A 17,669-nucleotide genomic window follows, 5' to 3' on the forward strand; every position below is an offset into this window, starting at 1 on the left:
TACCTGCTCACAACATACATTTTACGATTTGTTTAGAATGCATTGAGCAAAACAGAAGAAACATTGTAAAGGCTATTTTTATGTTTACTTATTATTTTGTTGTGGCATTGTGTTCAAATCAAATAGAAAAATAAACAGATTTTCTGTGTGAATAAATAAAAACATGGTATAAAATGAATAGACAGAATAATAGCAAAAGCGCTAATCTTAAAGCGAAAAGAGGACGCTGACGTTGACTTGCGAGATTATGTTTTGGACCCATCTAAATACTTACACCGCACAATGGGCTATTTTGAAATGATTTTTTCCAAAATTCATATATCATGCAAATGGTTGGTGGTGGTTGCTCTAATTCATCAGCATGAGGAATATGCGTTGAAATTAGTCTAGTTTCCAAAGGACTTTGCCCTGCCATGTAATTTGAGATAGCTTAAATTAAAATGATGGCCCCTCAGCGCGAAGGTAGCTCAAATGAAATGAAGCGGGTCAAAACGCAGATAAGTTGGATAAGGTATTTGACGGACATAGCCAAGAAAGACTATTGACTTTATAGCTAAAGGCAATGTGAAGAACAGGATTCCTAAGTAGCAGTGGAAATATAAAGGCCTGGTAATACAGAAAATACCGTCTGACACAGTAACGGGTCTATTGAGGTGAATTAAACCGAGGCCCCGTTACGTTCTCTACCGTTTGACGAGAGCTCAAGATTGATCTCAACTATATCAGCTGTCACCGTTTGTCTATACCAACCGCCGACGCTTTCGTGAACAGTGGACAGCTACCATCATCTGCAATTTTCACTGTCCGTATAAGCAGAGTCTGCTTCTACACTGCCTTTCCCATACACTCTTGTTGTGGTTGGGCTATGAGTGCTGCGCTCCTTTTCCCTTCAACCAGAACCATAACGTTGGCACTCTAATTCAGGAAGACTACATTGAAGCATTTTGACGGCCTTAGCTGCATTTGAGAGGAGTTCTGACTGACGTTTTAGAGATCAGACAACCTAACATGTTCCAAAAATTCTATTTACGAACTACAAAACGTAAATTTTGAGGCACGAAATCAAAACAAATTTTGAGTAGCGAAACTAAAAATGGAACCAAAACACTTTGCAAACCCGGAAACGGGAGACTATATTTTAGCGGTTACAATGTGTTCTTGCAAATATTGTAGCACTAGACTGAGCCGATTTATTAACCGATATCGCACCGTCGATTTCTCGATAGGATTTGGGCTCAGGAAAAAAAAAGTTCCACTACGCATACCCAAAAAAATAATTTTCTATCCTGCCAAATTTCATTTATTTGACTTTTTTTCAACTTTGATTTTTAGGGTTTTTTTCACTTGATTGTAAAATTTTCATGTATACCCTGCCCGACCCAAAAATGTCCGCTAAAAACGTTGGCGATAACAGTTTTTTGAAAAAAATTTCCTATCGAAAAATAGATGGCGCGATATCGGTTAACTTTCGTCCATGCAAATCGACCCACCCTATCGTAGCACACAATCTTAGCTCATGCTGCCTCTCAGGGCTTGCCATATTTTTTAAATTAAAAAAAAAAAAGAACCTTTAACAAGATATCGATTGCTGAGAGGAATATAACCCTATGCCGTTTGCCAGTTAAAAAATGTCCCATCTCAGAATTGGGTTGAAGAACGCCAAAATTCGGAATTTATATCGTAAATGCCCTATCTAACGTCAAGATACATTGAATTTTAGTTCAGAAAGCGTGTTTTTGAAATAAATTCTGAGGTAGGGCGTTTTCAAAGGTTTGCTAAAATAGGTAGTACTCCAAAAAATTATTTTAGATAGGATTGCCTCCTCTTCATAATTATATGTGTATTTTATTCATTATTTATCGGTTACTGTCTACCAAAATGATATGGTTGCAATCTGGTATATGAATATTAACTATATCCTTAGATCAATAGCTTGGGCGTTGCCACTCATAAAATACTGTAAAGGTGCCACCTATTTGAGACTAAAAAAAGATTGTAAAAGCTAAGATATATATTGTGACGAATATACGAATATTAGCAACGCTAAGGGATGCTATCATCTCTAAGCCAATACTAAGTAGTGACTTGTATGCACATCAACAAATCAATCATTATGTCCATACAAGCAGCGGAGAGCACAAATCCATGCATATATCTGAGATACTCCCAAATTTAGGCAATTATTTGTGCAAGTATCACTCACATATACACGCGCATATGAGATGCTATACACGTGCATCTGTAGTTATAATTTTATAGCTGGTAACTAAGTAAATTCTGGAAACTGAAGAAACCTAGAAGTATGGAACGAGGAAATCGAAGGGTATAAAAGAGCGCAATTTGAGCAATCAGAATCAGTTTGATTTAAGCACACTATCTGTCGAGATGAAGTACTTTAATAAAGGCCATTTTGCATTATTGAATATTGGAGTTATTTATTCAACAGTTTAGCGATACGAACGTTAGTAGAAGGTTGCAAATAAGCGGAATTGCGCTAAATTCGTTACAATATACATATATGTATATATATATACATATAATAGATAATTTAAGTCGTATTCTATACAAAATGTGAGGCTGCCACCCAACCATAAGATTTTCACTACAAAGCTATTTTAGTTTAGTTATTTTTCGTATAGTCGTTGCCACTAAGTATAATATCGCAAGACTGCCACCTGTTCAAGAGTAGTTGGTAATCACACTTTGTTTTCATTTGATATATTCCTTGAATATGACCCACTGTACACCAACTGCTTATGTTGGGGCTTCCAATCGCCTTTGTCGATTTCTCTTAATGCCAAAAAAAAGTCTAAATTTAAATTTAAGCATTAATGAGCGCAAATGCAACTGAATGTCATTGCATTTCATTTTAAATCTTTAAATGCAATTGTGGGTTTGACAAAAAATTTAATTTAATTTTAAAAGTGCGGTGCATTCTAAATTAATTTTAATTAAAATTTTTAAGCACAACTGAAAATATGGTGTTAAATGCTACAAATTTAGAATAAATTTTAAATTTAAATTAAATTACAAAAAACTTTGTGCAATGAAAACTTTATTGGTCATTATAACAATCGCGTTACTGCTCCTCCGCGCAAACAACACCCACGCAGATGATCGCCCACAATTTAATGTTGGTTAGTATGTGAATAATTATTTTAAATAAAAGTTTCTTTTTCGACACTAACGCATAACCTTGAACCTGTGTGTGTATTTAGGCATAATTTTCGCTAATGAAAATGATGAAACTGAAATTGCTTTTCGCACCGCCATCGAACGCGCCAATGTTTATGAGCGTAGCTTTGAGTTGGTCGCCGTTGTGGAATATGCAGATACGGAGGATAGTTTTACTATGGAGAAAACGGGTTAGTTTATTCGTTTTTAAAATATTATAAATAATTTTAAGATTTTATATTTTTATTACATGCAAAATATTTAGTTTGCAAATTGATTGCGCAAGGCGTTATTGCTATTTTTGGGCCAAACACGGCAGGAGGCACAGGTATGACACACAAACAAATGTATAGCAGACAGTATTTACATGTAATAACAACACGTTAGCATGTGCATTAGACTGGACATATTTTGTATGAAAAAAAGTAAAGTTTAAGAACAAGCTGTACCGCCCCTCAAATTATTCCTTTGTATGTAGGTAATAAAATTCCAAACTCTTGGGCAAATAACTTCAGATTAACGCGTGGCACATTTTCATTTGAAAATGCCCAGAATCGGTTTTTTTTTTGTAATTTTCGAGAGCCATGCCCGACAAAACCTTATAAAATATTGTTAATATGTAATTTCTCTTCTAAAGTGTATTTATAACAACTAAATGAATGGAAATGCTTTGAGTACCATTTCTGAAGACATAATTCGAAGGCCGTTTGACGTAACTTAAACATTTTTAAATGGATGTGGCAGCCTCTTTTGACCAATGAGGAAGAATTGACCTACTGCGAAGAAACTCTTTACACTTATTTCCTGTACGAAAAGGAATTCTTCTTATAAAAGACACCCAAAATCATTAAATAAACACCCCTCCATGGTGTAAGGCAGTGGTCGTCAACTAGTGAAATAATGATTCGCGCTCACTTCACACATATTAGCCATTATCCAGTGAGTTTTCTAGCTCCGTATCCCTCTCATTTTTCGCGGTAATGCTTTGAATCGTTGGAAGGCTGGAGAAATAGAGGTCGTGATATGTACAAATACATAAGTTAGCAGATATCGCACTTGTATTTCATTTAATACATGCTGCTAAAGGCCAAGCAGCGACATCTATTTTTGAAAAAGGATGTTTACTAAAGGCAGCGTTGCCAAACTAAAGACAAGAAATTTACAAGTTGCCAAGTTGCTGAGTTGATGGCGAATAAGAACAAACCGAATTACCGACTATCATCGAGCAAAGAGTCAGCCATAATTTCCAAATAGTCAAAGACTTCGTTTTTTTGGGAACCAGCATTAAAAACAAGCAACAACATCAGTTCTGAAATCCAGGGAAGAACCACTCTTGCCAATAAATGCGACATAGGACTAGGTAGGAAACTGCAAAAGGAAGTCCTCTCTCGGTAAACGAAAATCATGCTCTATAAGTAACTTGTCTTACCCGTCCTGCTATATGAAGCGGTTCTGAGATTATTCGAGAGAAAAGTTCTTCGAAAGATTTACGGACCTCTACGCGTTGGCGTTGGCGAGTACCGAAGAAGATTTAATTGTGAGCTGTACGAGCTTTAAGAAAGACATCAACATTATCCAGCGAATTATAACGCAGTGGCTACGCTTGGCAGGCCATGTTATGCGAATGAAAGATGACGCTCCGGCCTAGAAAATATTTTATGAAAGCAGAGGAAGAGGGCGGCCCCCTACACTGGAGAGACCAGTTGGAAAAAAACAATTTAAGCTCCCTTGTTGTGACCAATTGGAGCCAGTTGACGCAGCGAATAAGCGATTGGCGCCCCTTGTTGGACGGCCATAAGCGTTTAAACGGTTAAGCGCTGTCGTACATTGTCAAAAGGGTTATTAAATGATTTTGGCCGATTTTATTAGAAATATACTTTCTTAACAACAGTTCAATTCTTCTTCCAGTAATGGCTATCGAAACGCAAAGAATTGAATGGTCGGAGAAGGAAGGTGGTGAAACACCTATTTCAAATATTTTAGTTTCTTAAATTTCTTTTTATAATGGTATTTTGAAAGTAAAATATGATTGATATGAAGATTTTTTTCGCAAGGATAATACTCTTTACATTGGTCATTGATTCTTTATGTAAAAAAAAAATTTTTATAATATTTGCGTGGTTCTTAACCAATGTGGGAGAAATATGTGTAATGGATTTGGACTTGAAATTGTTTGCCTTTTTCATAATCTTGTTATAAATACACTATAAGTAAAACAGCACATTTAAAACTTATTGTGAGATTTTTTCGGGCATTATTCTCGAAAATTAAAAAAAAAATAGGTTTGGGCATTTTCAATGGGAATGTGCCACGCCGGTTTAATATGGCCAGGAGTTGTGATAATTATTAACTACTTACATACAAAGGAATAAATTGTGGGGCGGTACAGTCTTTTTGCGGAAAACAAATTTTTAAGACCACTCTAATGTGCATAAACCCTGCAGTCAAACCAACTGATTGCTATAAATTCACAACTGTAACTGCCATCTTTTATAATTTAATACGCACGTCCCAAATTGGTCCAAGGTTAATAACTGACTACGTACCGTTTAGAGAGAGGTGACATAATGACCATATCAAATGGTTACAACGTAAAATTTCAAATCGTTACAATATAAACGATATTGGCATGACCATCCCGATTTTCCAAAATGGTCAAGAGGTTAACTCCTTTTTCTCAAGTCGACACAAGATCAATTGTTTTGTTTCGCACATCGACATATTGATATTACAGTTACGTTTTATTATTCTCGCTTTAGTTTTGTTCAGTCGAAATTTTCGTATATTATCCTTTTCCTATATTTTGGTCCAATTCTAGTGAAAAATCGGATAAAAAGCTGGCCAAATGAGGTTCTCTCTGAAATAAGAAGAACTTCTTTCAACTAAAAATTTAGCGAAAATTTTGAATAAAAAAACGCCAGATTATATATTGCACATTTGCGCCTGCGCCGCTATTTTGGTTTCATTACAGTGCGAAATCGTATTGAAAGTAGAGACTCCTTTGAAATAAGAAGCACACATTCAACCAAACGTCTGACCCATTCTGTGAAAGTTGTTTGCTTTTGTGCTACTCTTAAATTGCTGCATAAAGGGATTTTTCCCGAAATGGTCATACGGTCAAACGGAAATTTGCTAAATGGCCACAAAGTCAAATTAAGAAAGATCATAAAGTCATTTGATCTTATGCCCATTTGAAGTGGTCACAAGGCCAATTGGTCTTATGACCATTTAGAGTGGTCATAACATCAATTGGTGTTTTGGCGTTTGACCTCATGTCACCTACCATCCATATCAGTAAGGAGGTTTAGAAAGGCAATCGCCTTGTCTGTAGTCGCATTTAGTTTCGAGTAGCTCGAGGATGTCCCTGGGCCCAACCCTTACGGAACACGTGGTATTGCTCAACGTCATTTGGCAAAGCCTGATAAGCTTTGTATACAACAGCTTACTAGTTTTAGCGCTGTAAAAAGCTGTATCTCTATTATACTGTCGTCTTCTCCACATATCCGAAAAATCTGACTGAGTTCAGTATCACTTTGTTGACTTTAGGCTTTATTATTTCGCATAATAAATTAGATAGAACCTTATATACTATATAAAGCAGGATTCTTCCGTGGTAGTCCCGCAATTTTCGGCGTTATCCGTCTGATGCCTTTGGCCAAACCCAACTAAGTCCTAATCTAGGAGCTATTTTGCAAAAGAGTTGGTGCACATTCTTTATCAGCTCTTCCTCTCCTTGTGAAGCGTGAGCATGTTCACGACTTCGTCTCAGCCTTGTTATTCCTTAGCAGAGATAATTACATTCTCATTTTGTCAAAGGCCGCTGGCGGAGCGTAGTGTATGGCATCAGGGATTGTAGTATAGCTTTCGTCGTTGACCTTCGACGAGATACTTGGTTTTGGAGTTTTTTAGGTAGCGGCCTCACTACTCTCATATTTCACCAATGGAGATTTCGAATGCAGTAGATGCGCATCATTCAAGAACTAGTGATTTTCCCTGCCGGGTATCCATACGTATGTATGTGCATATGCCGATGTACATAAGGAGACATAACTATTTATAGCTCCCCTTGAAAGTTGTTACGTACATTATACTGGCTGTGAAAGCACGTGCCACACAGCGGTGGCGTAAACGTTAAAAAAGTAGAATAAGTCTCATTGAACAGTCTCCCTTTAGAAGTATTGGCAGTGGTCGCCACCTATTTCCTTATTAGTATCGTACTAAAATAATACTTGGCGTTATTTATCTTCGAGGAGACTCAGACCAAGCTTCTCTTCGAATTTGCGTCGATTTTATTTTCCTAAAAATTGGCGTTACCACCCGCCTCCGGCAGATAAGCTTTCACTGAGAAGCTTTTCATGGCAGAAATACCATTGGAGAGTTTTCCAAACCACTGCCGGGGCGACCCACTTTCCTAAATTAATGAAGTTACTTTGACATGGTTTAAACCAACAACCTTCCATGTGGTACTCGAAGCACGCCACCCCTACACCACGCCTGCTTTCAGTCAGTTAGTCAATCAGCCCAATACTAACTTTGTTAAATCAGATGGAAGCGTCTATAGGAAATTAGTACGAAAATAAAAAGCTTAATAAGCTTGAAATATGCTAATATAGTGCAAGCAGAGGGAGCATAATATTCTATGAGTTTGCCTAGGCGTGCCTATATAAAGATGGTTCGTATGGCATTGCAGAAGAGATCAGAGTCGTATTGAATTTCAACAACACAAACCTTGTAAGAATTGTCTTCGAAAGTCTTCTCTCAGCACCTATCCGCGTACGGCCAAGATACATGGCCGTTTTTGTACTAGAGGTGGGACTTGAGAAAATCAATTATTTAAGAACATCATTTATAAGGACCGCGCTGATGTACAAAGTCATCTACATTGCCGGGGCTTTTGAGGATCGACAGAAGTGCAGTTGGCATTTAAGGTGGTTTCACTCTGCATGGATAATGGGCCTGCCTGTAGCCGTGCTGGTGTTGTCGCCATTACAGACGTTCTCTTCCCACCACATCTTAATCTTCATAAGTAAGTTCCTTAGCTCTTGAATTTGCAATTCTTACTTCCAGACATAATCACATCCATCTGCAATACATTGGAAATACCGCACATATTATTCGATTGGACGGCGAGTGAAGCACTTGCTGAGCGCCAACATACATCCATGACACTCAATGTGCACCCGAACAACATTTTACTCTCACGCGGTATGGCTGAGATATTACAAAGTTTTGGATGGCGTAGCTATACCATCGTCTATGAAACAGAAAGGGGTAAGACCACATGAGAGACAGATTATCGTGCAAACCTCTACAAAATCTTATTTCAATTAAGAGCTACAGCAACTGCAAGACGTACTGCAAGTGGGTGAACCCAGTAACAATCCAACAACGTTACGCCAACTTGGCGAAGGTCCCGATTTTCGTCCATTTCTGAAAAGCATAAAACTTTCAAGCGACAATTGCATCATACTGCACTGCAAGACCGATAATGTTATGAGCATTTTGAAACAAGCGAATGAATTGAAAATGTTGGGTGAATATCAGGTGAGTTGCATTGTGGTGAACTAAGCTGTAGCTAACTGAACTCGTTAATATCTTTCACAGAGTGTTTTTATCTCTGTGCTCGATACGCACACATTGGACTTTAATGAGCTGCTCGCTGTGACAGCCAATATCACGACAATACGTTTAATGGATCCCACTGATTACCAGGTAAGGAATGTAGCGCATGATTGGGAAGAACGTGAAAAACGCGAGGGGCGCTACTATCGCGTGGAACCAACACAAGTTAAGGTAGAAATTTGTTTTCATTGACTTTCTTTTATACTAATAGATTTCTGTTTTCATCAGACGAATATGATTTTAGCCAATGACGCTGTGTTCACGTTTGTAAAAGGACTCGCCGAGCTGGGTATCGCTGGAGAACTAAAACCACACAGAATGGAATGTCGCAAAAATCGTCCATGGAATGAGGGTAAACGGATTATCGAGTTTCTGAAAGCGGTAATAGTTGTCAATTTGGTTTATTAGCTCCAATCTATAACGGACCATTGACGGTAGAACAATTTCACAATTAGCGCCAGAAGTGCTCTTTTGTTTCTTGAACATTACTAAGCACTCATTTGTAGAAAGGCCAGTTTTTCGCTAGATATATGCAACTTCTGTTCCGTTTCCTACGACAGTAGTTGCGGATACGCTAGACCTTTGGATTACCGTTCCGAAAACATATAGGGCAGTTCACACTCTTAAATTTGCTGAGGAAACCATGAAAAGCTTCTCAGTGCCTTATGGAGTTGCCTAAAACATGGAGCTATGTGATACCACATTATCTAACGGTGAGATTGGCTTTCAGTTATTTAGGGAATTGATGCGTGCCAACGATAAAGTTGGGAAACACAGGTGAAGATATTATGGCGCCCAGTATGGACTCCCATTGTCCACCGTCATGCCAATACTTCAATTACCGTAGATGGATGAGTTTTAGTAAATCGCTATAAATTCTCCATACTCGTTGTAGTCAAAAACTGTATAGAAATACATCTGTAAAGAGGCCATTGTTTGCTTAGCTATTCGTTCAAAAGCAGAGAGCAACTGGCCAGCGATAAGTCGCTACTGTCAGCAACGATCAGTTTGTACACTCGTGACAATATATCAGCGTGACAGTTGACGGGGATTTCCTTATGATCTGAGACCCAGACAACTTTTTTCAAAAAGTAGTTCGATTTCACTACAATATCGTGCAGCCCTCGAATTTACGGTGCCAGAGCTAGAAGCTTTGACCGCTTGACCATCATCATTATACTTAATTACGCTCATCGTCAGCCCGTAAGACGCTGCAGTAATTGTGCTGTCTAAATTAGCGACCAATGCCGACTTTCTGGCAGAGGATTAGCTAAGGAACTTGAGCGCTCCCGTATATTTAATTTGTCTTAAAGTCAGCTCACAGTGAGACAAACCAAACACCTGAAAGCTTCTAAGTTTTTTATAATATAATTGACTCATTCACCTTCCCGGCTATTAACGTGCCCCGGTTTTACGCTCTCTTTTATCTATACTAGGTGTATGTGTTGGCTAACCAAGCAAACTCTAAAAAGATACTCAAATACTCTGAAGGCCGATGTTCTTCTGACCCCGTTTATATCCAATTGTATCCCGTCTTTGTATCTGCGAGACTCCGGTCTCCCTTTTGGAAGTTGAACGTTGATGACAGGCTCCCAATACTGAGGAAATACTGTTTAGAAATTCTGAATAATATGATATCTACATATTTTTTTTACTATGCCCTTAGCGTTCTGTGGAAGGTGCAACTGGGCGCATTGACTTTAACGCATATGGCGAACGTAACTTCTTTACACTGCGTTTTATGGAGCTCACATCGTCAGGTTTTCTTGACTTGGCCACATGGGATCCAGTTAATGGGGTAGACTCACTTGAAAAAGAAGAAGCCAGCGAAAAACGTGTGGGTGAAAAGCTTTCGAATAAAACTTTCGTAATCACATCACGAATTGGTGCGCCTTTTTTGTTGAATAGGTGAGTAGAGGAAAAGCTTTCGTAAAACTTTCGGACCACTTTTAAAATGCTTTAAATTTTTGAAAACTTTCTGAAAGTTTTTAAAGTGCTTTCGGCAGCTTAAACTGAAGTTGCTTTCAGGGAACCAAAAGATGGTGAAATACTTCAAGGTAATGCACGCTACGAAGGCTATTCAATGGACTTGATTGATGCCATTGCTCGACTTTTGAATTTCAAATACGAATTCGTACTAGCACCCGATGGAAAATATGGCAGCTTTAATAAAATAACACAAAGTTGGGATGGATTGGTAAAACAGCTTTTGGATGGAGTGAGTAAAGGAAATGATTAAAATTACAGTTATGAAAACTTTTGAGACACAATGAAATATAAGCTTTCGAAATTTTAAAATCGTAGTTGGAAATAGAGCTTTCATATCTTTTGTACTTTCTTTCAGAATGCCGATTTGGGCATTTGCGATCTCACTATGACCTCAGCACGTCGGCAAGCTGTCGATTTTACGCCACCTTTTATGACATTGGGCATAAGCATCTTGTACGCCAAACCGGAGCAGCCACCACCAGACTTATTCTCCTTTCTCTCTCCATTTTCCTTGGACGTTTGGGTTTATATGGCCACAGCATATTTGGGTGTTTCGTTATTAATTTTCGGACTCTCACGTATGGCGCCTGCTGATTGGGAAAATCCACATCCATGTAAGGAACCGGAAGAAGTTGAAAATCCTTGGTGTATGTCAAACACGACTTGGCTTGCGGTCGGCTCTATTATGGGCCAAGGGTGTGATATATTACCGAAGTAAGCGAAGTTCGAGTTGAATATTATGCTAACTATACAATTAGTAAATTTGGAAAACAAGTGGCTTAATGCTTTTTATTGAATTAGTCTTTCTCATTTCTTCTTCCCACAGAGCTGCTTCAACACGTCTCGTGACCGGTATGTGGTGGTTCTTTGCCTTGATGATGTTGAATTCTTACACAGCTAATTTGGCAGCTTTTTTAACTATGTCTAGGGTGAGCTTTTAGCAATGATTTTAGCAAATTTTCAAGTTCCTTTCTTTCAGATGGAAAGCTCAATTGAAAGCGCGGAAGATTTGGCGGCACAAAGCAAAATAAAATATGGTGCTGTGCAGGGTGGAAGTACAATGGGCTTCTTTCGGGTAAGTGTGCAAAGTCTTGAAATGTCTAATTTCGCTAGGGCTTTTTAACTTCCCCGAAGCTTTGACATGAAACTAGAGCTTTCACTAAGAACCTGAGTTTCCACTTGAAAGTAGAGCTTGCTCTAAAAACTGGAGCGTTCTGTTAAAAGTAGTGCTTTTATTTGAAACTTTTGTTTCTTCTTTTACAAACAGGACTCCAACTTCTCTACCTATCAACGCATGTGGACAGCCATGGAAACAGCACGTCCATCGGTGTTCACCAAAACCAATGATGAAGGTGTGGAACGTGTGCTCAAAGGCAAGGGACTCTATGCTTTTTTAATGGAATCGACTACACTGGAATATATTATTGAACGTAATTGTGATTTGATGCAAGTAGGAGGTTGGCTTGATTATAAGACCTATGGTGTTGCAATGCCCTTTAGTAAGCCTATTGATTAATTATGCATTAGAGCTTTTCAAAAGATGTTGTACTGATTCTGTTTACAGATTCACCATATCGCAAGCAGATCAGCGGTGCTGTTCTCAAACTTGGTGAATCTGGGACTCTGTCTGAGTTGAAACGTAAATGGTGGAAAGAGATGCATGGTGGCGGTTCATGTTCAACGGCGGAGAGTAGCAGTAGTGATACACCCGAATTGGATTTGGAAAACGTTGGTGGTGTATTTCTTGTACTGGGCATCGGTCTACTGACCGCTATTTTAATCGGTATTTGTGAGTTCTTATGGAACATCAAAGCGGTAGCGATAGAAGAGAAGGTAGGGGAATGAAAATGAGTTAAATATTTTATATTATGTTTGGCATGTTGTATTATTTTAACTGTTCCTATTATTTTTTCTTTACTCTGTTCCTAATCTTATTTCATCGTATCTTGTTTTATCTTCACTTATCGGCAGATCTCCCTTTCGGAAGCCTTCAAAGCTGAGAGTATGTTTGCTCTTCGCTTCTGGATACAAACCAAACCCGTACACACATTCTCAAGCAGCGGTGGCAGCTCCTCTAATTCTTCTTCTAAATCAACAAAATCGTCCAAGTCATCAGCTTCATCTAAATCATCGAAACATTCAAAACGTTCCTCCAAATCTTTTGCACGCTCCATTTCGCATAGCACCAAAAGCATCGCTAATATCATACATGATGTAGAGAAGAACGATTTAAACGTGCAAGACAAACTGCGTAAGATAAGTTCAATGTTTTCGCTAAAATCGGCACGTTCTGAACAATCTGTGGCCAATATTCCATTAGAGATGCCACCAGCATTGAAACCAACTACAGCACAAAATAACTCAAACCGCAAACATCACTCGCCAGAGAAACGAACACAAATGGTACGTGAAGTGGCTCAGCAAACTACACCAATATCAGATGATGAGAAAGAGGAGGAAGATGTTGAGCAACAGCCAGATCTTCTGGAACCAGAAACAAATCCACATCGTCATCATCATCATCACCATCGCCACAGACATCACAAGCATCGCCGTCATTCCCACGAACAAGAGGACGGTGAGCTGGATATACAGTTTGCTGAGCCGGAGCAGAATGGTAAAGCAGTGCGTAACAGACAAGCATTATTTGGCAGTGCGGAAATTTGAAGCTTAAGTGGCTTTTTTAAACATATCTTAAATGGGATCATACCTTTTTTAACATTTATCGATGTACCTATCCATTTAAATATAAAAATCCTGTTTTAATTCTAACTTCGTGTGTGTTTCTATTATAAGATAGTAAAATTTATACAAAAGTGGGAAGGTAGCTGTTCTAAGAATGGCAATGTTTGAATATCATTTCAACAAGTTATCGCACAGTTTCCAACCTCCACAGACCCATTTGTTGCATTCCAATGAAGCGTGATCCAGATACGGAGAGATTTAACATCCATATGGAGCAATGTGTTGGTTACATTTTACGTTTGCCATCCCCTTTTGACAATCTCTATACCAGTGAAATGAAAAAAACAAAATCAGCTCATGAGATGAGCTAACCATATAATTGAGCCACAAATGATGATTTATGTAATTGAGCCATGCAATTCACAAAGCATCATTTCGAATAGCTGATATTCCCTGCAAGAACATTTGTTAGATTACCAGTAGTCGCAATGGAAGTTAATACGAGTTAATAAAAGGATATAGATATATATGCGTGTGTGCATATACGCGCGTTATCTTCTTCAATTTTCTAATTCGCCATTCACGAGTTGTTTTTAAACATTTTTTTACCTAAGTAGTCTGCTGCTTTGCTGTTTCCTATGGCGATTTAATGTGGTCGCTCACGATCTTTTGCATTTTCATGCAAATGCAAAACTTTGTCAGTTAATATTATAATTTCACTAACTATATTTCAATATTATATTTATGTTTGATTAACCTTCATCCTTATCCCTCACTAGGGTCACCTTGTCGTTTGTGTGAGGGCTTAGCCGAACCCCATAGCGCCCGACTATGAGGCGGAGCTGTTTAGGACTGACATCTACGCCGTTTCGCCTCATAGGAGGGCGGCGGGATGTCGGTGACCAAGAACTGCAAACCCCCTAATCCAGGGTGTTATGCAGACCGTGCCTATTGGACGATTTGCAGCCAGGGGTAAATTCGGCTGTATTCGAACGGAGCCTTCCCGATACCGGGCCACCTCGGGAAGTATTTATCGCCTTACCACAGTAATGGGCGTTGCTGTGGCGGACGGTTCTTTCCCGTATATAATACTGGACCGCAGAGCCCGCCTTGTCGGGCAGGTGGTCGTACGACTAAAATGAACGACTCATTACCTGATTGTAATAAGGACGATGTAAAGAGGAGGACTGAGTCGCAATCCAAGGACGACAAATACGAATTAAGCGATGCGTCGGACTCGGGGAGCGACAGTAGTGCTGATTCAATGAACTCCGTGTTGGAGAAGCACACAAATGAAAACGGAGTAGAAGAGTGGAGAATGGTACGGAGCAGAGGAAGTAAAAGAGCTCTCTCGCAGTACCGTGCAGCACTAAGAATTGTACAACGCTTGGGAGCAGTGGTCGACCCAACAGAAGTGGAGATCAAGCGCTTGGAATGGGCCCATGAAGCGGTAGAAGTAGGTCGAAGGCAGTTCAAAAGGTTTGCTGCGAGAAACCCTCGGTTCTGCAACCGGTACGAGGAGGAAGAAGCGTCGAATGGCCGAATGAAGAGGCAACGTTCGGCGGAAGGCGACAAGGCTGCTTTCAACAGGCAGAAAGGACCCAGTCCTAGAGCCGCGAGGCAGGGCAGTCGCATAGACAAGACAAGTGAGTCCAAAGCTGTAAGACAGATGGGCTCCAATAGCGAGGTAGCAACTACCTCGAAAGCTGCGAGTCAGAGGGAAGTTCCAATTAAGGAAGTAGGAGATAAGCCAAAGGGAGATAACGCTAAGACTCCGGCTTTCTCGGAGGTGCCAAAGGGAGATAACACTAAGACTCCTGCTTTTCCCGGGAAGATGAGTGATGTGGCAAAGCAGTCACTGACTGTGGCGCTGGTTGATCGTAGCAGTCCTTTCGGACAAATGACTACTGAAAGGTGGAGATCTGTGGAAAGGGAGCTTATTAGCTTAATGCTTAAGATGATGCGGGAACAACCAAGTAAGCCCCTTCCAACCTTTGGTTCGGGGGGATGGTATAATGGTGTGAAGATGATAGCGTGCGACAACATCGCGAGCTTGCGGTGGCTGGAGTAAGTGGTTCCAAACCTCCAAAGGCAAAGCACGAACGCGCGGTTTGAGGTGGTGGATAAAGCGCAAATCCCCACGGTACCAAAAGTTAAGGTATGGATACCATGCGTGATGAAGTCGGAGGATACACTGCAACTTCTGCAGAATCAGAATCCGAACATACCGATACAGGATTGGAAGGTACTTACTGTATCTCGGCCTACCGAGGATGGTCAGTTCTACATCTTCCAAATAAACAACAGGCGGAGGATATTTTGTACACGCAGATTGGTAAAATGTCCTTTGGCACTGGCAAAATTTACATGCGACTCAGGAAAAGAAGTCCCGAGGATAAAAACCCTAACACGCTAGAGGTGGGCGAAGTCGAAAAGGACCTCAAAAGCCTAAGGGAAAAAAGACAGGTGGAGGTCTTCGACGTCACCACGAACGTGCTAGAAGAGGACCAACCGCTAAATGGTGCTGTGACTCGCACAGAGGAACACCCGGCACAACAGTCACGAGAGTCTGAAGGGGGCCTCGAATACTCTAAACCAAAAGGGCAAGGGGAGGACGACGACGTCAAGACGAAGGTGCTGGAGGGGGACAAACAGCCTAATGGTGCTGCGAGTCCTACAGATAAACCTCCAACACAGTAAAGTGGCGTCGAGCGAACTCCTCCTAACCCTTGAGGAGGGTTCGTTTGACGTGGCGCTGATCCAGGAGCCGTGGCTCTCATCGGGAGGAAAGGTTTCTGGACTTAGCGCGCGCGGGTTTGGCGTTTACTACGCGCAAACGGAAGGACGGGTGCGAGCTGTAGTAATGGTACGGAAACAGCTGCATTCATATATACTGCCTAATTACACCACTGAGGATCTCGTAGCGATGGCCGTTTGGCAAAAGAATAAGCAGGCATTTATCCTGGCGTCCTGCTACATGGCCCATGCTGCGGAGGTTCCACCGATGGAGTGCAAAAGGCTAGTACAGGAGGAAGGGCGCAAAGGGCGGTTGGTCATAGGCGCAGATGCAAATGCGAACCACAATGCGTGGGGAAGAGCAGATATGAACGAGAGAGGCGAATCTCTGTTTTGTTACATCCTGCAAACCAATTTGCAGATAGCCAACAGGGGAAATGTCCCTACATACATTGGTCCAACATCCAGCAATGTTCTGGATATTACATTGAGCTCCGAGCGTGATATATCAAGGTATGATTGGATGGTTCTTGATAGACCATCCTTCTCCGACCATGCGTATATCAGCTTCAACGTCCCCCTAAAGAGGGTAGAGAGGGGAGGAATCTTTAGAAACCCTAGGTCAACGAACTGAACTAAATTCCAGAAACATGTAGAAACAAAACTGGGACAACCCAAAGAGGTTGCTAATGTAGAGGAACTGGAGGAGTCGAATGAATTCCTAACAAGGACGCTTTTGACTGCGTCTAACAAAGCTTGCCCTCTAAGAAGATTCAGAGGAAAAGCAAAGCCGCCATGGTGGAGCAATCAGCTGGGTCTTCTAAGAAGACAGGTAAAAGAAATGTTTAAGCTCGCAAAGGCCGCGGAAAGCGAAGAGTGACGGAACGAGTACAGGGATCTACTGAGGATCTACAAGCGTGAAATTACCAAGGCGAAGATAAACTCATGGAAAAGTTTCTGTACGGACATAGAGTGCTCCAGCGAAACAGCACGGTTGAAAAAAGTTCTAGCAAAGGGAAACATAGTCCAGGGACTAATAAAGAAAGAGAACGGGGAATGGTCACGTAATAGTGAGGAATCCCTTGAGGTGTTTCTCGATACACATTTCCCATCGGGAGATGGTTTAGAAGAGCCAGCAGACATCACTCACACTTCGATCACGGAGCTAGTAGTGCCGGGCTTGGTGACCGATACCAAGATCGAGTGGGCAGTGAAGACGTTTTCTAAGTTTAAATCGCCGCGCCCAGATGGTATATTCCCGGCCATGCTACAAGTCTCAAGTAGGGCGGTGGTGGAATGGCTTAAAATAATATTCGATAGCTGCGTAGTAGTGAATCATGTACGGCACTCTTGGAGAACTGCTCGTGTAGCTTTTCTACCAAAGGTGGGGAAGATCGGGCACGTGTATCCCAAAGACTATAGACCCATTAGCTTAACATCATTTCTGCTCAAAACCTTTGAGA

At 40.5% G+C, this 17,669-nt stretch overlaps 2 protein-coding genes across 3 annotated transcripts in view; one reads left to right on the top strand and one right to left on the bottom strand.

Annotated features, from left to right (window-relative positions):
* Positions 1–17,669, bottom strand: part of GluRIIA (Glutamate receptor IIA) — a 46,057-nt gene that overhangs the window by 24,204 nt on the left and 4,184 nt on the right. The window lies entirely within an intron of this gene.
* Positions 2,826–13,551, top strand: clumsy. Its single transcript, XM_067764504.1, has 15 exons — positions 2,826–3,137; positions 3,219–3,365; positions 3,440–3,502; positions 8,242–8,445; positions 8,507–8,718; positions 8,779–8,967; positions 9,025–9,177; positions 10,463–10,704; positions 10,825–11,014; positions 11,141–11,499; positions 11,612–11,714; positions 11,765–11,860; positions 12,053–12,284; positions 12,350–12,618; positions 12,757–13,551. The coding sequence occupies exons 1-15, from the start codon at positions 3,047–3,049 to the stop codon at positions 13,450–13,452; spliced, it is 3,246 nt and encodes a 1,081-aa protein (XP_067620605.1). The 5' UTR covers positions 2,826–3,046; the 3' UTR covers positions 13,453–13,551.

The sequence above is a fragment of the Eurosta solidaginis genome, chromosome 2 (genome assembly GCF_040869045.1).
Source record: "Eurosta solidaginis isolate ZX-2024a chromosome 2, ASM4086904v1, whole genome shotgun sequence".
Taxonomy (NCBI): Eukaryota; Metazoa; Arthropoda; class Insecta; order Diptera; family Tephritidae; genus Eurosta; species Eurosta solidaginis.